Below are 15,298 nucleotides of genomic sequence, written 5' to 3' on the forward strand. Positions count from 1 at the left end.
GACCATGTCGTCCCTGCAAACTTCTTAATCTCATCCGCCTACCTAACTTTCTGCCGCCCCCTGCTACGCTTCCCTTCCCTTGGAATCCAGTCCGTAACCCTTAATGACCATCGGTTATCTTCCCTCCTCATTACATGTCCTGCCCATGCCCATTTCTTTTTCTTGATTTCAACTAAGATGTCATTAACTCGCGTTTGTTCCCTCACCCAATCTGCTCTTATCCCTTAAAGTTACACCCATCATTCTCCTTTCCATAGCTCGTTGCGTCGTCCTCAATTTTAGTAGAACCCTTTCGTAAGCCTCCAGGTCTCTGCCCCGTAGGGGAGTACTGGTAAGACACAGCTATTATACACTTTTCTCTTGAGGGATAATGGCAACCTGCTGTTCATGATCTGAGAATGCCTGCCAAACGCACCCCAGCCCATTCTTATTCTTCTGATTATTTCCGTCTCATGATCCGGATCCGCCATTACTACCTGTCCTAAGTAGATGTATTCTCTTACCACTTCCAGTGCCTCGCTACCAATTGTAAATTGCTGTTCCCTTCCGAGACTGGTAAACCTTACTTTAGTTTTCTGCTGATTAGTTTTTAGACCCACTTTTCTGCTTTGCCTCTCCAGGTTAGTGAGCATGCATTGCAATTGGTCCCCTGAGTTACTAAGCAAAGCAATATCATCAGCGAATCGCAAGTTACTAAGGTATTCTCCATTAACTTTTATCCCCAATTCATTCCTATCCAGGTCTCTGAATACCTCCTGTAAACACGCTGTGAATAGCATTGAAGCATGTAAACGATCTACTCCATATCTTTCTTTAGAAACTGGATCATCTGGGCAACAATCACAGTTATCCTACACTATAACCATTCAACAATTCTCCATTTATATTAGTCTTCCTCCTTGTAGACCGCAAGAAGTGTTTTTGTCCCTTAGATTATTCGAACAAAACAAATGTACTAATCAACAACTTCAAATAGTGAATTCTCGAATCGAATACGAATTGAATAGCAAATACTATTTGATTCATATTCGAAATTTTGAATATTTGCACACTCCTGTTATGAAATTGGAAGACTGGCTTGTAATCGCAATATATGTGGCAAATTTTCTATTAAAGAATGTGGCTTAGCCCCCGCATGCATCTCATTTCACAGCCAGTCAGCCATCACTTAATTTTCTTGCGTTGCTGCTGTTCACTCTGTCTTTTATAAATTGCCACATTTGCACTGATAATACTTGTTACTAGACATATCAATTTTATGTGCAGCATGACGTATAATATCCTATATACTAACAAGCAATAGATGATACTAGAAATTATCAGTTATCATATATAATATGCAAGACAGTTAACTGATAATCTATTAGAGTACCAAAATCGGTGCTAGAGGAAAGGAGGGCAGTAATGTGCAGCAGAGGATTGGGAGGTGTAATTCGAGATAGCATAATTTACTGGCATAGAATGGAGTTAGCTAATGCAAGGCAAGGATATGACTGAAGTTTCAATCCTGCAGCAGACATAAATTGGTTAATGAAGTTAATGATGACCATTTATGCACTTCAACAAACATGGGAGCTTGAACATAACAATTAAATGTACCCACCAGTGCACATTGGATTCAGATTGTACTTAGGCACAGAGGATGGCTTGTCTGTCCTGCCAGATAGTTTCCTGCTTATCTCCCCTCACAGCCACTAGTTGCGGACGGTGGTGGCAACTGATACAACGAATGCATACAATAATGCGGAACATATCTAGGTAATTTTTGAATATGGAAGACTTTTGTCTACCGCAGCAGGTTACAAAAGTGGTACTCATATTTTTGAGTTTGAGAAGAATGAGTGTGCACGTAAATTGTTTTCATATTGAATCCTAGCTGTACTTCAAACCGCGGTGTGCCTCATGTCTCTGTTCTGGCCCCCTTGCTGTTCATAATTCGTCCTGCATGGAAGCTGCAAGACATCACAAGCATTGAGTTCTTGATCTTTGCTGATGACATGACGATTTGATGAACGTATGGGAATCTTGATATGCAATGTAAATAGCTGCAAAATGCTCTTGATGTACTCACTGAATATGCAAAGACTGTTGGTCCCCAACTATTTATAGGAAAGTCCTGCTACATTCATGTTACTAAGAATTAAGATAACGAAAAGTAAGGTCAGTCTTCGAAACTGACTTCGAGCTAGGAATGAACCCGTCAGTCATGCTAAGAATTATTGAGCAACCTCTCCTTAGCCTTGAATTTCAGCTTTCGGGCTCAGGCTGAAACTAGCCTAAGCCAGTCTTGAAGTCATCGAACTTGACTTTGTACTAATGGCGAATTCCATTGGGAGAACAGGAGTAGAGAGTAAAGTCCCTCAATCATTTAAAAGTACCGGCAGGCTTTGATCCAGCCGACAGCGCCTGCGATAGGCTGATCGGTGACATGTGAACATGCTCCGCCCCTTTTCCGCCATGAAAGTTCCTGCGCGCCGGGCGAAGAGCGCGCGTTTCGCCTGATGTGCTATGCACATCGCTGCGATAATTTCGTTCCGGGAGGTCCGAAATGCCTTGTTGCTTTGCGGTTGGGTGCCGAAACCGGACGAACGATGGCAAGAAGTTATTTTGCATCGCGCGCGGCAACCAGAACCTAACCAGACGAAAAGTATGGTTACACAGAATTGCACGAACGCACTTTGAACCGTCGGTAACAGCACGACTATGCGAGGCAAGTAACATACAACGATACAAAGATGCCATAGAAAGTATACACGTGCGTGTGTCGAGCGGTGATAGTATTTCACTCGCGTGCATGAATGTTGAGGGCTGACATCTGCGGAGATTATTTATTTTAGTTCGCTGTGAGTCCGCTGAATAGATCGGTATGACCTAGGATGCGAAGGACCGAAATGCCTTGCTACTGTGTGGATGGGTGCCGAGATCAGACGGAGGACGACAAGAAGTTATTTTGCATCCCGCGCAGCAAACAAAACCTAACCAGAAGGTAATTCTGGTTGCATAGAAATGGACGGAAAGACTGAACCGCCGGTAACTGCACGACTATGCGAGGAAAGTAACGTAGAGCGATACGAAGGTGCGAGAGAAAGTATACACCTGTGTGTGCAGAGCTGCAGTATTATTTCATTCGCGCGCATGAATGTTGACGGCCGAAGTTTGTGGAGATTACTGATTTCAGTGCACTACGAGACCGTTGACTTAGCAAGTGAAGTATGACCTAGCATGCAAGTAAATAGTGGGACAGAAACGCATTAACTCGCTGACAAGTATCCGCATTGCGTTACGTGCGATAAAAAATAAAATTCAGCAGCGAATTCTACTTTTACACTTTCCTGTGTTTGTGCGCGCGTTGTTAACTGCGCTTTACAACATGTCCAAAATGTAATTTCCAATATCCTAATCGTATTTTGTGCATTGCATATGTGAATAAATATATTGCTAAGTGCCTGCATTACTGTGTTTTTAAAAACGAATACTGCATAGCCACAGCTACTGGCCGTCAAATAATAAAGCGTAATACAGTATATCAAAGTACATTACATGCAGCTGCGAGCTCGTTCCTTCCAAGTTTCCTTTACACTCGAAGATGTTTCAGTAACCGGCAATGCCATTTTACTGATGAAAAACACACAACTGCAAATGAACATAAGAAAAACGCCACAAGCGATACACGGATTGCTAGCAAAACACAGAGCAGTAATAGCTGGGTCAATCCGCGTGCGTTTCGTATAAGGGCCCTCTAATTATTACGGGGCTTTAGCGGTGCACGGAGGCGAAAAGGGATAAACACAATAATGCGCGTCATGATTCGAGTTTACGCGGCGACGCCGCACGGTTCACGAGAACAGTCAACCACATTTACACACGGGCACACACTACGCTCGATGTTGGTGTGCCGCGAGATCAGATCGCACTGGCAGCCCGAACACGATCGAGGAGACACGCTGACACGATCCATACCACCTCTTCATCATGTCACGACAGTTGCACTGGCTCGTAGCATTGAACCACAAGACACAGCAGTCGTCGTGTAATCGCTACACGACAGACACACTCAGCGACAAGAAGACTGTTGGCGCACTCGTTTCCACAAACACACAGGATGTTGTTTAGTTGCCGTGAGGGTCGCGCGCTTTGAGAATCGCACGTTTGAGCGACGTTATGTCGAAAGTTTTCCGGTCCAAGCGACTGTCAGCCTTCATTTTTACACGACTTCTTCGTTCAATGCAACCGCTATGTGTACGCAGCACACTTACATGCAAAAGATTTCACAGAGCATACGGGATTAAGCGTAAGCAATCACCAAGGCTCGCGCGGTGATTGAGCGCAAATGAACGAAATGTAAACACGCGGAATCGAGGCGATCAAGCCCTCATTACGCTCTCTTGAGCTATTTTCTTGGAGCACTCATTTGAAATTAAAGGACTAAATTTAGCAATTCGGGTCCTTATTTCGTTTTTCGCCACAGTCAGGCACCAGTAGGTTTTATTTCCGCGCGTATGCAGATATTTTTTCACCTCATGAATGCCGCGGCGCCGCGATTTAGCGTGGGTGCCGTCTGCTACAGGAACTTCCTAGGTGGCGCGCGCGGCAGATGTCGCTACCTTGGAAATTATAGAGGGACCTTCGTAGAGAGCCGAGCAGTGCGGAGTCTGGTGGCAGCGCAGTGAGAGCAGGAACACTCGACCCGCCACTGGAATGCGGCGTTCATCCGGAGAGCAGGTGGGAGGGGGAATGCACCATGTGACACAAGCAATCGACGTCCCAGCATTCTCTGCGGGAGAGCGGCAAAACACGTGTAACCGTGTTGTGGTCGTCGGACGTTCACCGGTTCGCCGCAGCGTACAACGTGCATTTGTGCAATGCCGACGCATCCCGCAACGTTTCCGCCTGCAAGACTATCCGCAATGGATTCTGAAGCTCAGCGCATCCTGCTTTCAGGGGAAGTCGCCGTCTTCAACCGAAGGCGAAATTCATTTCATGGCTTCGTATTTGCGCACGCCTTCGTCGACATGCAGCACGCCGCACTTTCTAGCGCTAGCGGTCATGCGTTTAATGATTGTGTCTATAGGTACCCCAGCTCAGTTGTATAATGCATGCAAGCGAAGCACCGTGGATCAAAGAAATATTTATCTGACCGTAAATATTACAGTTTCCACATTGTATCGGCTGCCAGCATAAATTAAGATGCGAGCTATTCCGAGACTAATACCTTGTTCCGTCTTCAGATTCACCTGCATTTGTAATTGTGGATCAATTCAGACTCAACGTACCCTTGATTTCTATGGATACGCTTAGTAAACGGCTACAGGACGATTACACGCTGTGCAACACGGAACAGAACTTCGCACCAATAATTAAATTTATCATATACAGACCACAGCGCAAATGTGCGTTCTCCCAGGAATGTGCCGTAGAGATGTTTGTAAATGCATGTGTTTGTTTTGCCTCCGGTCCTGTATCGCTAAACAGTACACCCGATACTAAATTATTCTTGCACAAGGCAGAAATAACTAACAGTGCTGAGTGCTCTTGTGAGGAGGCTGGAGAAGACGCAGAACGTATGCTGTTACACTGCAAAAAATAATGACTAACCCTAACATGCTTTTTCCGAATATTCATGCACTGAATGTAAAACTAATATAACTAGATAAAATACTGGGTATATGGCCATCAGAACACTTGCAACATAGAGCAGCATGCGCATTAGAGCAGTTTCTTGAAGAATTTTGAATATTTAAATGTTCGTTACTTTAACATTTTTCTCTGATGCTGTATTTGGGGGAAATGATCCATTTTGATGTAGATGTGTTTTGTGTATTCACTCATATTTCGTGTGTCTGTGGTTCTTTTCTCTGCGATTGTCTACAGTGGGTTTCTCAAGAAGGGCTGCCTCATGTACGTCGACATGCACACACGAAAATTTGTAAACTTCTCAGAAACAATTCTGTGTTGTATGTGGCGAACTTTAGGACTCGTCTTTTTTCCATTCTTCGTATGACGTTTTTAGCTAACTTATGAATTCGCAAGACAGGTCTAGCTGATGCCGTGTAACAGCCACCAACATCTACTGACGTGCACTTAGTAAAAAATTGCAAGGTTATTTTTATCGATGCAATTTAACTAGCTGCTATACGAGCTGTACCAGTGTAGGTGCCTGTGACTAAAACTCAAACACATGCCGATGTCATGTGCACGAGCCGAAAGGCACATTTCCTAGGCTGCTGTTTTTTGCTGCTTTACCTCGCACAAAGCCAGCTACGAGCGACTGCAGTAAATGTTGTACACGAAAAGAAGTCTTGCTGTGAAGGTGATGTAGTAAAGCTATTAGGCATTTTCAACCTGTATACTTGGTAGCTGTGGCTTTAAAAAAAATTTAACTGCGAAGACACTCAGTAATGTATATACTAATTTCAGCGGCTGTTCTGTCCTCTTATGCTACACAAAAGCAAACAAGCCTGATGATGCCAGAGATCAGCATCCCAGGTGATACAATGAAGCTTTCATCGTTGTTTTCAAGCAACTTTAGGTATCACGCACGTGAGAAATGTTACATGTCGCGAGTGTTTCTTTAATTATTAATGATTTGTGCAATATTTCATACATCTTAATGCAGGTTACTAAACTCCTTTTCTGTCTGATATCCAAACTTATATGACATTGTCTACAAGCATAAATTGCCTCACCACTTGCGGGCTGTTTTATGTTATGTGAATGAATGAATACCTTTCCATCATGTGCGAAAACCTCTGCAGTGCTTCCTACCAGCTCGGCTGCCGATGTGCATATGCGAGTAAGTGATGGAGGGGGCATGGAGGCTGGATCATCGTGCATTGGAGCTGGGAGTGGTAAGTATTATTACTTTTTTCTTAAGCCCTACATTTACTGTTCTTTCATCTTTATAGGTGGTAGAGATGCAATTCTGCCTAGAAGCTTGTCAGCCACTGCACCAGCACCAAGTGACGGGAAGGCACCAGCTCTGGCCAGACCATCGGGCACCAGGAAAGGAGGTGGTGGTGAGCGCCTCAGCGTTTGGCGTTTCTATTCACTGTCTAAGATTTATTTTCATTCCAGCTGCTGAGTGGAACGAGGGACAGACGAAGCTGCTGCTAGAGTACTACTACAAGTACTTCCCGCAGATTGGTCCGTTCAAGAAATTTCAAAACAAAAAACAGGCTTTCAAGCAAATATCCATGGACGTTGAAGCTGTACTTGGCATCAAAAAAACAGCAGAGCAATGTGAGAACCGGTACAAAACTGTGATCAGACATCGCAAGGCTGCCTCGGACAACAACAACAGATCTGAAGCATCACCGACTCCTGTGCCATTTGACGACGAGATGCGTAAAATAGAAACTATTGACGATAGCATTGAACCAGAAGTGCAAAGAGATGCCTCGGGGGTTATTTTCAAGGACTCGGCCGAATCTCCAGCACTAGTCTCACCAAAGGCAGATAGCATTGAGAAAAATGAAAGCCAGTCACCAAATGCTGATGTGAAACCGCGTGGAAACACTACACGCTTGCAACACATGCAACTGTTTTTTTTCTGAAATGAGGGCTATTAATAAAGAGCGTGAGTGTCGGAAAGCAGCCAGAGATGCCGAAAAAGAAAATCGCAGAGCTCAAAGGCAGGTTGAGCGACAGGCACTTCTTGAAGAGCGGCGCAAGATGCACGATGAGCGAATGGAAATCCTGCGTCAAGCCTTCGGTCTTCAGCAATAAAATATTTCATATTCAGGACTAGTAAGAGAGACGGCAAAGCAAGCAAGAAGCGATAGGACAATATGCAAGAAATTGCGGGTTGTCCTGCTGCTTATGCTTTTGAATTGCGCGTTATGTGCTAGTTCTAAATATGTCTACAACTGGATTGCTTGGTTTCAATGTATATTTATTGTTACTATTTAGGCACAGAAACAAGGCACTACACTGGACAAAAGTAAATGGACCAGCGACTCTGCCTTCTTTTTCTGCTATGGTGGTAAATTTCACAGGTATTTCTCAGCGAGCCTCTGGTCCGCGTACTTTTGTTCACAGTCATGTAATTTCCATAGTTCATGGTTGCGGTCTCCGCAGTCCCATCTTCACCATCAAGTGAGCTCTCTTGATACCAGCCAAGGCACGTAGTAGGCTATCTTGCTGGGATCCACTGCTGCCGCTGCTTTGTTGAGTTGCTGGAAGGCTAGAGTCATTGTCGTTTGGTGTTGGTAGGCTGAGGGACATATCTCGTGACAAGTTCTCCGGCAAATCTCCCCGCTCGATACAGAGATTGTGAAGCACGCAGCACGAGATAATAAACTTAGACATATTGTCTACTGTCCACATGTCCAACCTGTGCAGTTGCCTGAAGCGATTCTTTAGATCTCCGAAGGCATTCTCAATCAGGACCCTTGTTCCTGACAGCCTTGCATTGAAGGTCCTATCGCTGCAGTCCAGGTTTCCGTAGTCCCGAATCGGTGTCATGAGGTACTCTCTGAAAGGGTAGGCTGCATCACCTACTATGTGGTACACGCTCGAGCACAATTGTGGCAGCACACTGGCAACCCTTGACCTGTTGAAAGTTCTAGAATCGTGCATTTTACTTGGGGCACCAGTGGTGACATCAAGAAATCTCTTCTTGTTGTCGCATATGCCTTGAAGGGTCAAAGATAAGCAGTGGTGTCTGTTTATGTAAACAGAGCGAACTTTGCCAGCTGGACATCTGATGGATATGTAGCTGCCGTCAACGCATCCAATTGTGTCTGGGAATCTTGATACCTTCAAATTAAAGACAAAGCACGTACATACATGGTTAAATGTGCTTGCACTCGAATTGATCAAAGGTACTCGAAAAATCACTAAATTTCAACTCCAAGAAGAGTGCAAATTTATCAGAGGGAGCGTCTCCTTTCATTAAGCAGTGAGTATTGCGATAGGCAGGCACTTATGTGCTGTCAAACAATAGGTATAGTGTCACAGGGGCACATCACAGAACATGATGCAAAATTTTTAGTTGCAGAATGTTTACAAGCGATTTAGCACATGCTAAATTATGTACTAAAAGCTTGGTCACCTGCTCAAAATCAGTGGCGAGCTTGTGCAGGTCACTAGGGAACTTGATGACACTGGGTGCAATGTCGAGGAGGAAAGAGGTTACTCAGCTCATGATTCTGTGGTGGGTGCTTTCTGCAACTTCGAAGCGGCCAGCAACGTCCCTAATGCATGCCTTGTTGGCTGCATACCTGAGAAGAAGGGACATGTTATGAAAAAAAAATAGTACAGCGGAACGGAGTAGCATGTTTGTTTTGAGCGGATTGAAAAAACGCCTAAGACAGAAAATGAAATTCAGCATGTATAGCTCGATTACAATAAGAGGTCGATATGCGTGACGAATCGCGCTGTTAGCTAAGCCAATCAATAAATTTTATTATATTGCATATTAAAATTAGAATGGTGCAAATGAAGTATATGCATGTCACTAGGAATATCCTGCTTGCAATGCTGATACAACTGTTTTATGGGCAATAGTTTGAAAGAGTGTGTTGAACAGTCATCTTGAATTCTGCTTTGCTACTGCACCTAGTTACAAGTAATTGACGGCGAGCTTGTTTGCTTCAGTCTGGTAGTACACGAAACAAAAAGAAAAGCACATCACATCCCATTTTAACTGTTACACCTTTGACGCCCGTTAGCGGCATGCCGCATGTAATATAACAACCTGAAAGTTGCACCTTCCTGTGCAGCACATTTCTTGCAACCTGTCATGCTCCTATCATCCAAACAGAAGACACAAAAAAAAAATGCTAATGTCGACTATCCCACATAACTCACCACAGAAAGGACAGAATGTGTTCTTCAGGCGACTTCGCAGGCAGGCCACCGCGATCGCTCTTCTTGGTTCAGTGAGGTGACTTGGCGAATTCGGCTGCCAGGAGGTCCGCCACTGGCCGCGTGATGCGGAAATTTCTTTTGAACTAGAAAGAAAAACGGGCACTTAACGACCTGACTTCCCTCGGAAGCTGAACAACGCACCTCCTCGTCGGAGTATGAAGAGACAGTCTTTGCAATGTATGCGTCCACTTTTGGTCTTTCTTCCGGCAACGAAAATAGCTCTTGAGAGATCGCCGCGTACATTTCGTAGTCATCATCGCTACTAGTGTCGTCCGCAGAGCTACAACTCGAATCCGAAGTTGAGCTCCAGATGCTGTCGCTGCTGTCACCGTCGAGCGTCTCGAGCACATCAGCAAGGCGAAGACGCTTTGCTGCCACTGTTTCCCGCGCATCCGAAGAGAAGCAAGGTGTACTAGAAATGTTGGTATCTCTCGCTGAATCGTTAAGCCCGTTCATATTAACGACGTCAAAGTCACTGGGGCAAAAACAGTGCCTACGCTTGGCTGCCGCCATTGCTGCCGCTACCGCGGCGCTTGCCGGCTGAAGCAAAATGAGGAGGATATGACGGTTGGGATCACGTGACTTCCTCGATACTCCGCTTTTCAGGCGAGAGCAGTGCGGACTGCTCCCGGCTGCGCTCGGCGCAGCGAAACTGCTCTTGTTCTACCACTGGATGACGGCGCTCCCACTCCTGTTCGACCAATGAAACACGCCGCGCCTGGAAAGAGCACTTTCAGCGTGCTTTTGAGTGCTCCTGTTCTCTCAATGGAATTCGCCATTAGTATACAAAATTCAACCTAGTGCTGGTAGAGCTCACACTGAGGTGACACACACTTGCTAGTTCTTTAATTTGACCATGTATCACCTATCAAGCACAGTTTCATTGACCGAGTGCTCAGCAGTGGGCCAAACTAGATTTCACCATCTGAGAAGTGAATGAAATAATGGTACTGAATCATGTCTTATCTCAATCCAAATGCTTAAATTGCGTGCCCAGCTTAGCACAATTATGGATATTGTCATTCTGTGCAAGCATGTGACACAGCTACGATAACTGGTCTATCTATTAGTTGCAACTCCCTCTTCTTACTTCTACAGAGATTCTCCCATGATAATGACATTTTCTGACCTCCTGCTGCATGGCACTGTACTTGTATTAGCACCACGTGCGTGCGCTGCCAAAACCAGCATGTGCATGCTTATCACGTGGTTTGGCAGAAAATCACGAGCGCGCGGTGCCAAAACCTGCATGTGCATGCTTACTTAGCACGTGGTTTCGAAGAAAAAAAGTGCGCGCGCAGCCAAAAGCTGATTGTGTATGCTTACCACGCGGTTTGCAAGAAAAGCACCCGCGCGCGGTAGAAAGAGTAGCATGCGCTTACTTAGCGCGTCGTTTGGCAGGAAATCACGTGCCCGCGCTGCCACAAGCAGCACGTGCTTCGGCAGAATACTAGGTGCGCGCGCTGCCAAGAGCTCAATGTGCATGCATAGCACGTGATTTGGCAGAAAACGACGTACACGCGCTGCCAAAAGCAGCATGCGCGTGCTTTACACTTGGGCTTTGTAGAAAACCACGTGCGCAGCCAAAAGTAGCATGCGCGTGTTCAGCACGTGATTTGGCAGAAAATAACGTGCGCAAAGTCCTCCATAAAGAAAGCAACAAAATCCCAATAAAGAAAGGCGTCAGGCAGGGAGATACGATCTCTCCAATGCTATTCACAGCGTGTTTACAGGAGGTATTCAGAGACCTGGATTGGGAAGAATTGGGGATAAGAGTTAATGGAGAATACCTTAGTAACTTGCGATTCGCTGACGAGATTGCCTTGCTTAGTAACTCAGGGGACCAACTGCAATGCATGCTGACTGACCTGGAGAGGCAAAGCCGAAGGGTGGGTCTAAAAATTAATCTGCAGAAAACTAAAGTAATGTTTAACAGTCTCGGAAGAGAACAGCAGTTTACGATAGGTAGCGAGGCACTGGAAGTGGTAAGCGAATACAGCTACTTAGGACATGTAGTGACTGCGGATCCGGATCATGAGACTGAAATAATCAGAAGAATAAGAATGGGCTGGGGTGCGTTTGGCAGGCATTCTCAGATCATGAACAGCAGGTTGCCATTATCCCTCAAGAGAAAAGCGTATAGCTGTGTCTTACGAGTACGCACTTACGGGGCAGAGACCTGGAGGCTTACGAAAAGGGTTATACTCAAATTGAGGACGACGCAACGAGCTATGGAAAGAAGAATGATGGGTGTAACGTTAAGGGATAAGAAAAGGGCAGATTGGGTGTGGGAACAAACGCGAGTTAAAGATATCTTAGTTGAAATCAAGAAAAAGAAATGGGCATGGGCAGGACACGTAATGAGGAGGGAAGATAACCGATGGTCATTAAGAGGTACGGAATGGATTCCAAGGGAAGGGAAGCGTAGCAGAGGGCGGCAGAAAGTTAGGTCGGCGGATGAGATGATGAAGTTTGCAGGGACAACATGGCCACAATTAGTACATGACCGGGGTAGTTGGAGAAGTATAGGAGAGGCCTTTGCCCTGCAGTGGGCGTTACCAGGCTGATGATGATGATGATGAACGTGCGCGCGCTTCCAAGATCAGAATGTGCATGCTTAGACAGCACTTTGGCAGAAAACCACGTGCCCGAGCTGCCAAAAGCTGCATGTGCATGCTAACCACGCGCTTTGGCTGAAAACCACCCGCGCGCGCAAGAAAAAGCAGCACGGGCGTGCTTAGCGCGTGGTTTGGCAGAAAACCACGTGCGCGCAGAGCCAAAGCAGCATGAGCGTTCTTAACACGTGTCAACGCAGGAGCGCGCTACCAAAAGCTGCGTGTGCATGCTTAGCACGTGATTTGGCAGAAAACCATGTGCGCGCACAGCCTAGAGCATCATGCGCGCGCATGGCGCGTGGTTTGGCAGAAAACCACCTGCGCGCGCTGCCAATAGCAGTATGTGCGTGCTTAAGGCTTGGGCTTAGTAGAAAACCATGTGCGCGCGCTGCCAATAGGTGCATGCGCACGCATGGCACGTAATTTGGCAGAAAACCACGTTCACGCGCTGACAAGAGCAGCCTGTGCGCGCTTTTTATTTATTTACAGTACCCTCAGGGCCCAAAAGGGCGTTACAGAGGGGGGTGGGTACAATAATAATAAAAAATACATGCTCAAACAATTATTAGTATTAAGGTGATAAGTTCAAAAGATAATCAGTTATTGCAGTCTTGAAAGATGATGCCTCCTCGATGCAGGCGATGGAGGGGGGAAGGCGGTTCCACTCGGCACTGGTTTTCGGCAGAAATGAGTCAGAGAAAACATTTGTGCGACAGAAAGGAATGAACACTTTAAACCGATGATCAAGACGCGACGACATGTACGAAGGCTCTGAAATTAATTCTTGTTTAAGCGAGCTGTTTCGGTAAAAGATTTTTTGAAAAAGGCAGAGACGGGAAATTTTTCTTCGAATGTGCAAGTTAATAAGGCCAAGGTTCGACTTCATTAAAGAAACGCTAGATGTGCGGGAATAATTAGAAAGGATGAATCGTGCTGACCTGTTCTGAACTGACTCAATGGTATCTGCTAGTGTTTTTTGACCAGGGTCCCAGACAGATGACGCGTATTCTAGCTTCGGTCTAATTAGTGTTTTATAGAGCAGTAACTTCAAATGGGGTGAAGCTTTTGAGAAATTCCTGCGAATGTAGCCAAGAGATCTGTTGGCATTGTTCGTGATATGTTCGATGTGCGCATGCCATGAAAGATTACTGTTTAGCTGGATTCCAAGATATTTATAAGAAGTCACGTGCTCAAGGTTAGTTTCATTGATAATATAGCCGAAAGGAGTTGGTGAGTTCGAGCGACGTGAGACAGACATAATTTTGCATTTAGTCGGATTTAAGAACATTAGCCATTGTGAGCACGTGATTGGGCAGAACGCGTGATTGGGCAGAAAACCACGGGCGTGCGTTGCCAAGAGAAGCATGCGCGTGTTCAACACGGGATTTGGCAGGAAACCACGTTCACGCGCTGCCAAGAGCAGCATGTTCGTGCTTAACACGTGGTTTGGCAGAAGACAAGGTGCGCGCACTGCCAAGACATGCATGTGCATGCTAAGCACGTGGTTTGGCAGAAAACCATGTGCGCGCGCTGCCAATAGGTGCATGCGCGCGCATGGCACGTAATTTGGCAGAAAACCACGTTCACGCGCTGACAAGAGCAGCATGTGCGTGCTTAGCATGTCGTTTGGCAGAAGATCATATCTGCCAAACGTTATCATAGCGGGGGATTTCAATGTTCCAGACATTGAATGGGACGAAATGGAAACGGGTACGCGAGGCCGCGACGCATGCTCGGCAATTATAGATATGTGCTTTTCACATGGACTTACATAAGTAGTACGTGACTTTACAGGGTCTGCGGTAATAGAAAATCTGTTCTTGACCTCTTTTTTTTAAGTCATAGCATTCTATCGAGATACTATAGAGTTGACATTCTGCCCGGGATCTCGGATCACCGGATTGTAAGATTGTCCTTAAATATAAGTTCCTTTTCAAGTGTCCGTAGGCTTGTTTCATATTACAGACAGTTTAATGAAGCTGATATGATACTGCAATAATAGATGAACTAGCCTTCTCTTTTGAGAAGTTTGAAAAATTAAGTCAAAATGAATCTGGGCATATCGATGAGTTGTGGGTAAACGTTAAGCGAACGGTTCACAAATGTATATGCCGCTATGTACCTCTCAAATGTAAAACAAAACGAATGCACAGCCCATGGATTACGAGAGAGATCATACAATTGAAAAGAAAAGTGGCAACGCGTAGGGCACTTTATAAGCGTGCACATGATTCCGCTGTTCGTGATGATATGTCAGACTTAAGTAAACAGCTAAAGTTAATGAAGAAGGAATCCAGGGACAAGTAGTATGGTGTCACTATGGATACTTTTCTACGTGTATCACCCCAAAAGTTTTGGAGGCACCCAGCGTCAACTAAGAAGGTAGTCACTAAAATAAGCACAGAAGAGGTACTTATTGAGGATAAAGGTCATATAGCGGACGCCTTCAATAACTTTTTTTCTAGTGTGTTCACCAGTGATGACGGAAAGCAGTCAAAATTTGAGGTATACCAACAGCTACCTGTCGCAGAGGAACTGCGGGTAACGTATGAAGGAATATTAAACTTGCTGCTTAACCTAAATACAAAGAAATCGGCAGGTCCTGATGAGATACCAAATCTGTTCTTAAAGAGGTATGCTGAGTGGACTGCAAAGTACCTCTTGATTATCTTCGCGAATTCACTACGGTCAGGCACACTTCCGGCAGAATGGAAAATTAGTAAAGTTATACCCGTATTTAAAGACGGTGACACCACGTCTACTGCCAATTACAGGCCCATTGCACTAACGTCTGGCTGTTCTAAAGTGTTAGA

General features: G+C 45.3%; 1 protein-coding gene and 1 pseudogene across 1 annotated transcript in view; one reads left to right on the top strand and one right to left on the bottom strand.

Moving 5' to 3' along the window:
- The window catches only part of LOC135916722 (uncharacterized), a 57,920-nt gene extending 50,157 nt beyond the window's left edge, over positions 1-7,763 (top strand). Inside the window, exons 2-4 of the mRNA XM_065450170.1 lie at positions 6,756-6,848; positions 6,906-7,016; positions 7,075-7,763. Of these exons, the coding sequence (XP_065306242.1) occupies positions 6,788-6,848; positions 6,906-7,016; positions 7,075-7,553 (651 nt within the window). The 5' untranslated portion in view covers positions 6,756-6,787 and the 3' untranslated portion in view covers positions 7,554-7,763. The remainder of the gene's footprint in view (positions 1-6,755; positions 6,849-6,905; positions 7,017-7,074) is intronic.
- Positions 7,764-7,957: 194 nt separating this feature from the next.
- LOC135916723 (putative nuclease HARBI1) lies at positions 7,958-10,232 on the bottom strand (annotated as a pseudogene).
- Positions 10,233-15,298: the final 5,066 nt, after the last annotated feature.

Source organism: Dermacentor albipictus, chromosome 3, assembly GCF_038994185.2.
Source record: "Dermacentor albipictus isolate Rhodes 1998 colony chromosome 3, USDA_Dalb.pri_finalv2, whole genome shotgun sequence".
NCBI lineage: Eukaryota > Metazoa > Arthropoda > Arachnida > Ixodida > Ixodidae > Dermacentor > Dermacentor albipictus.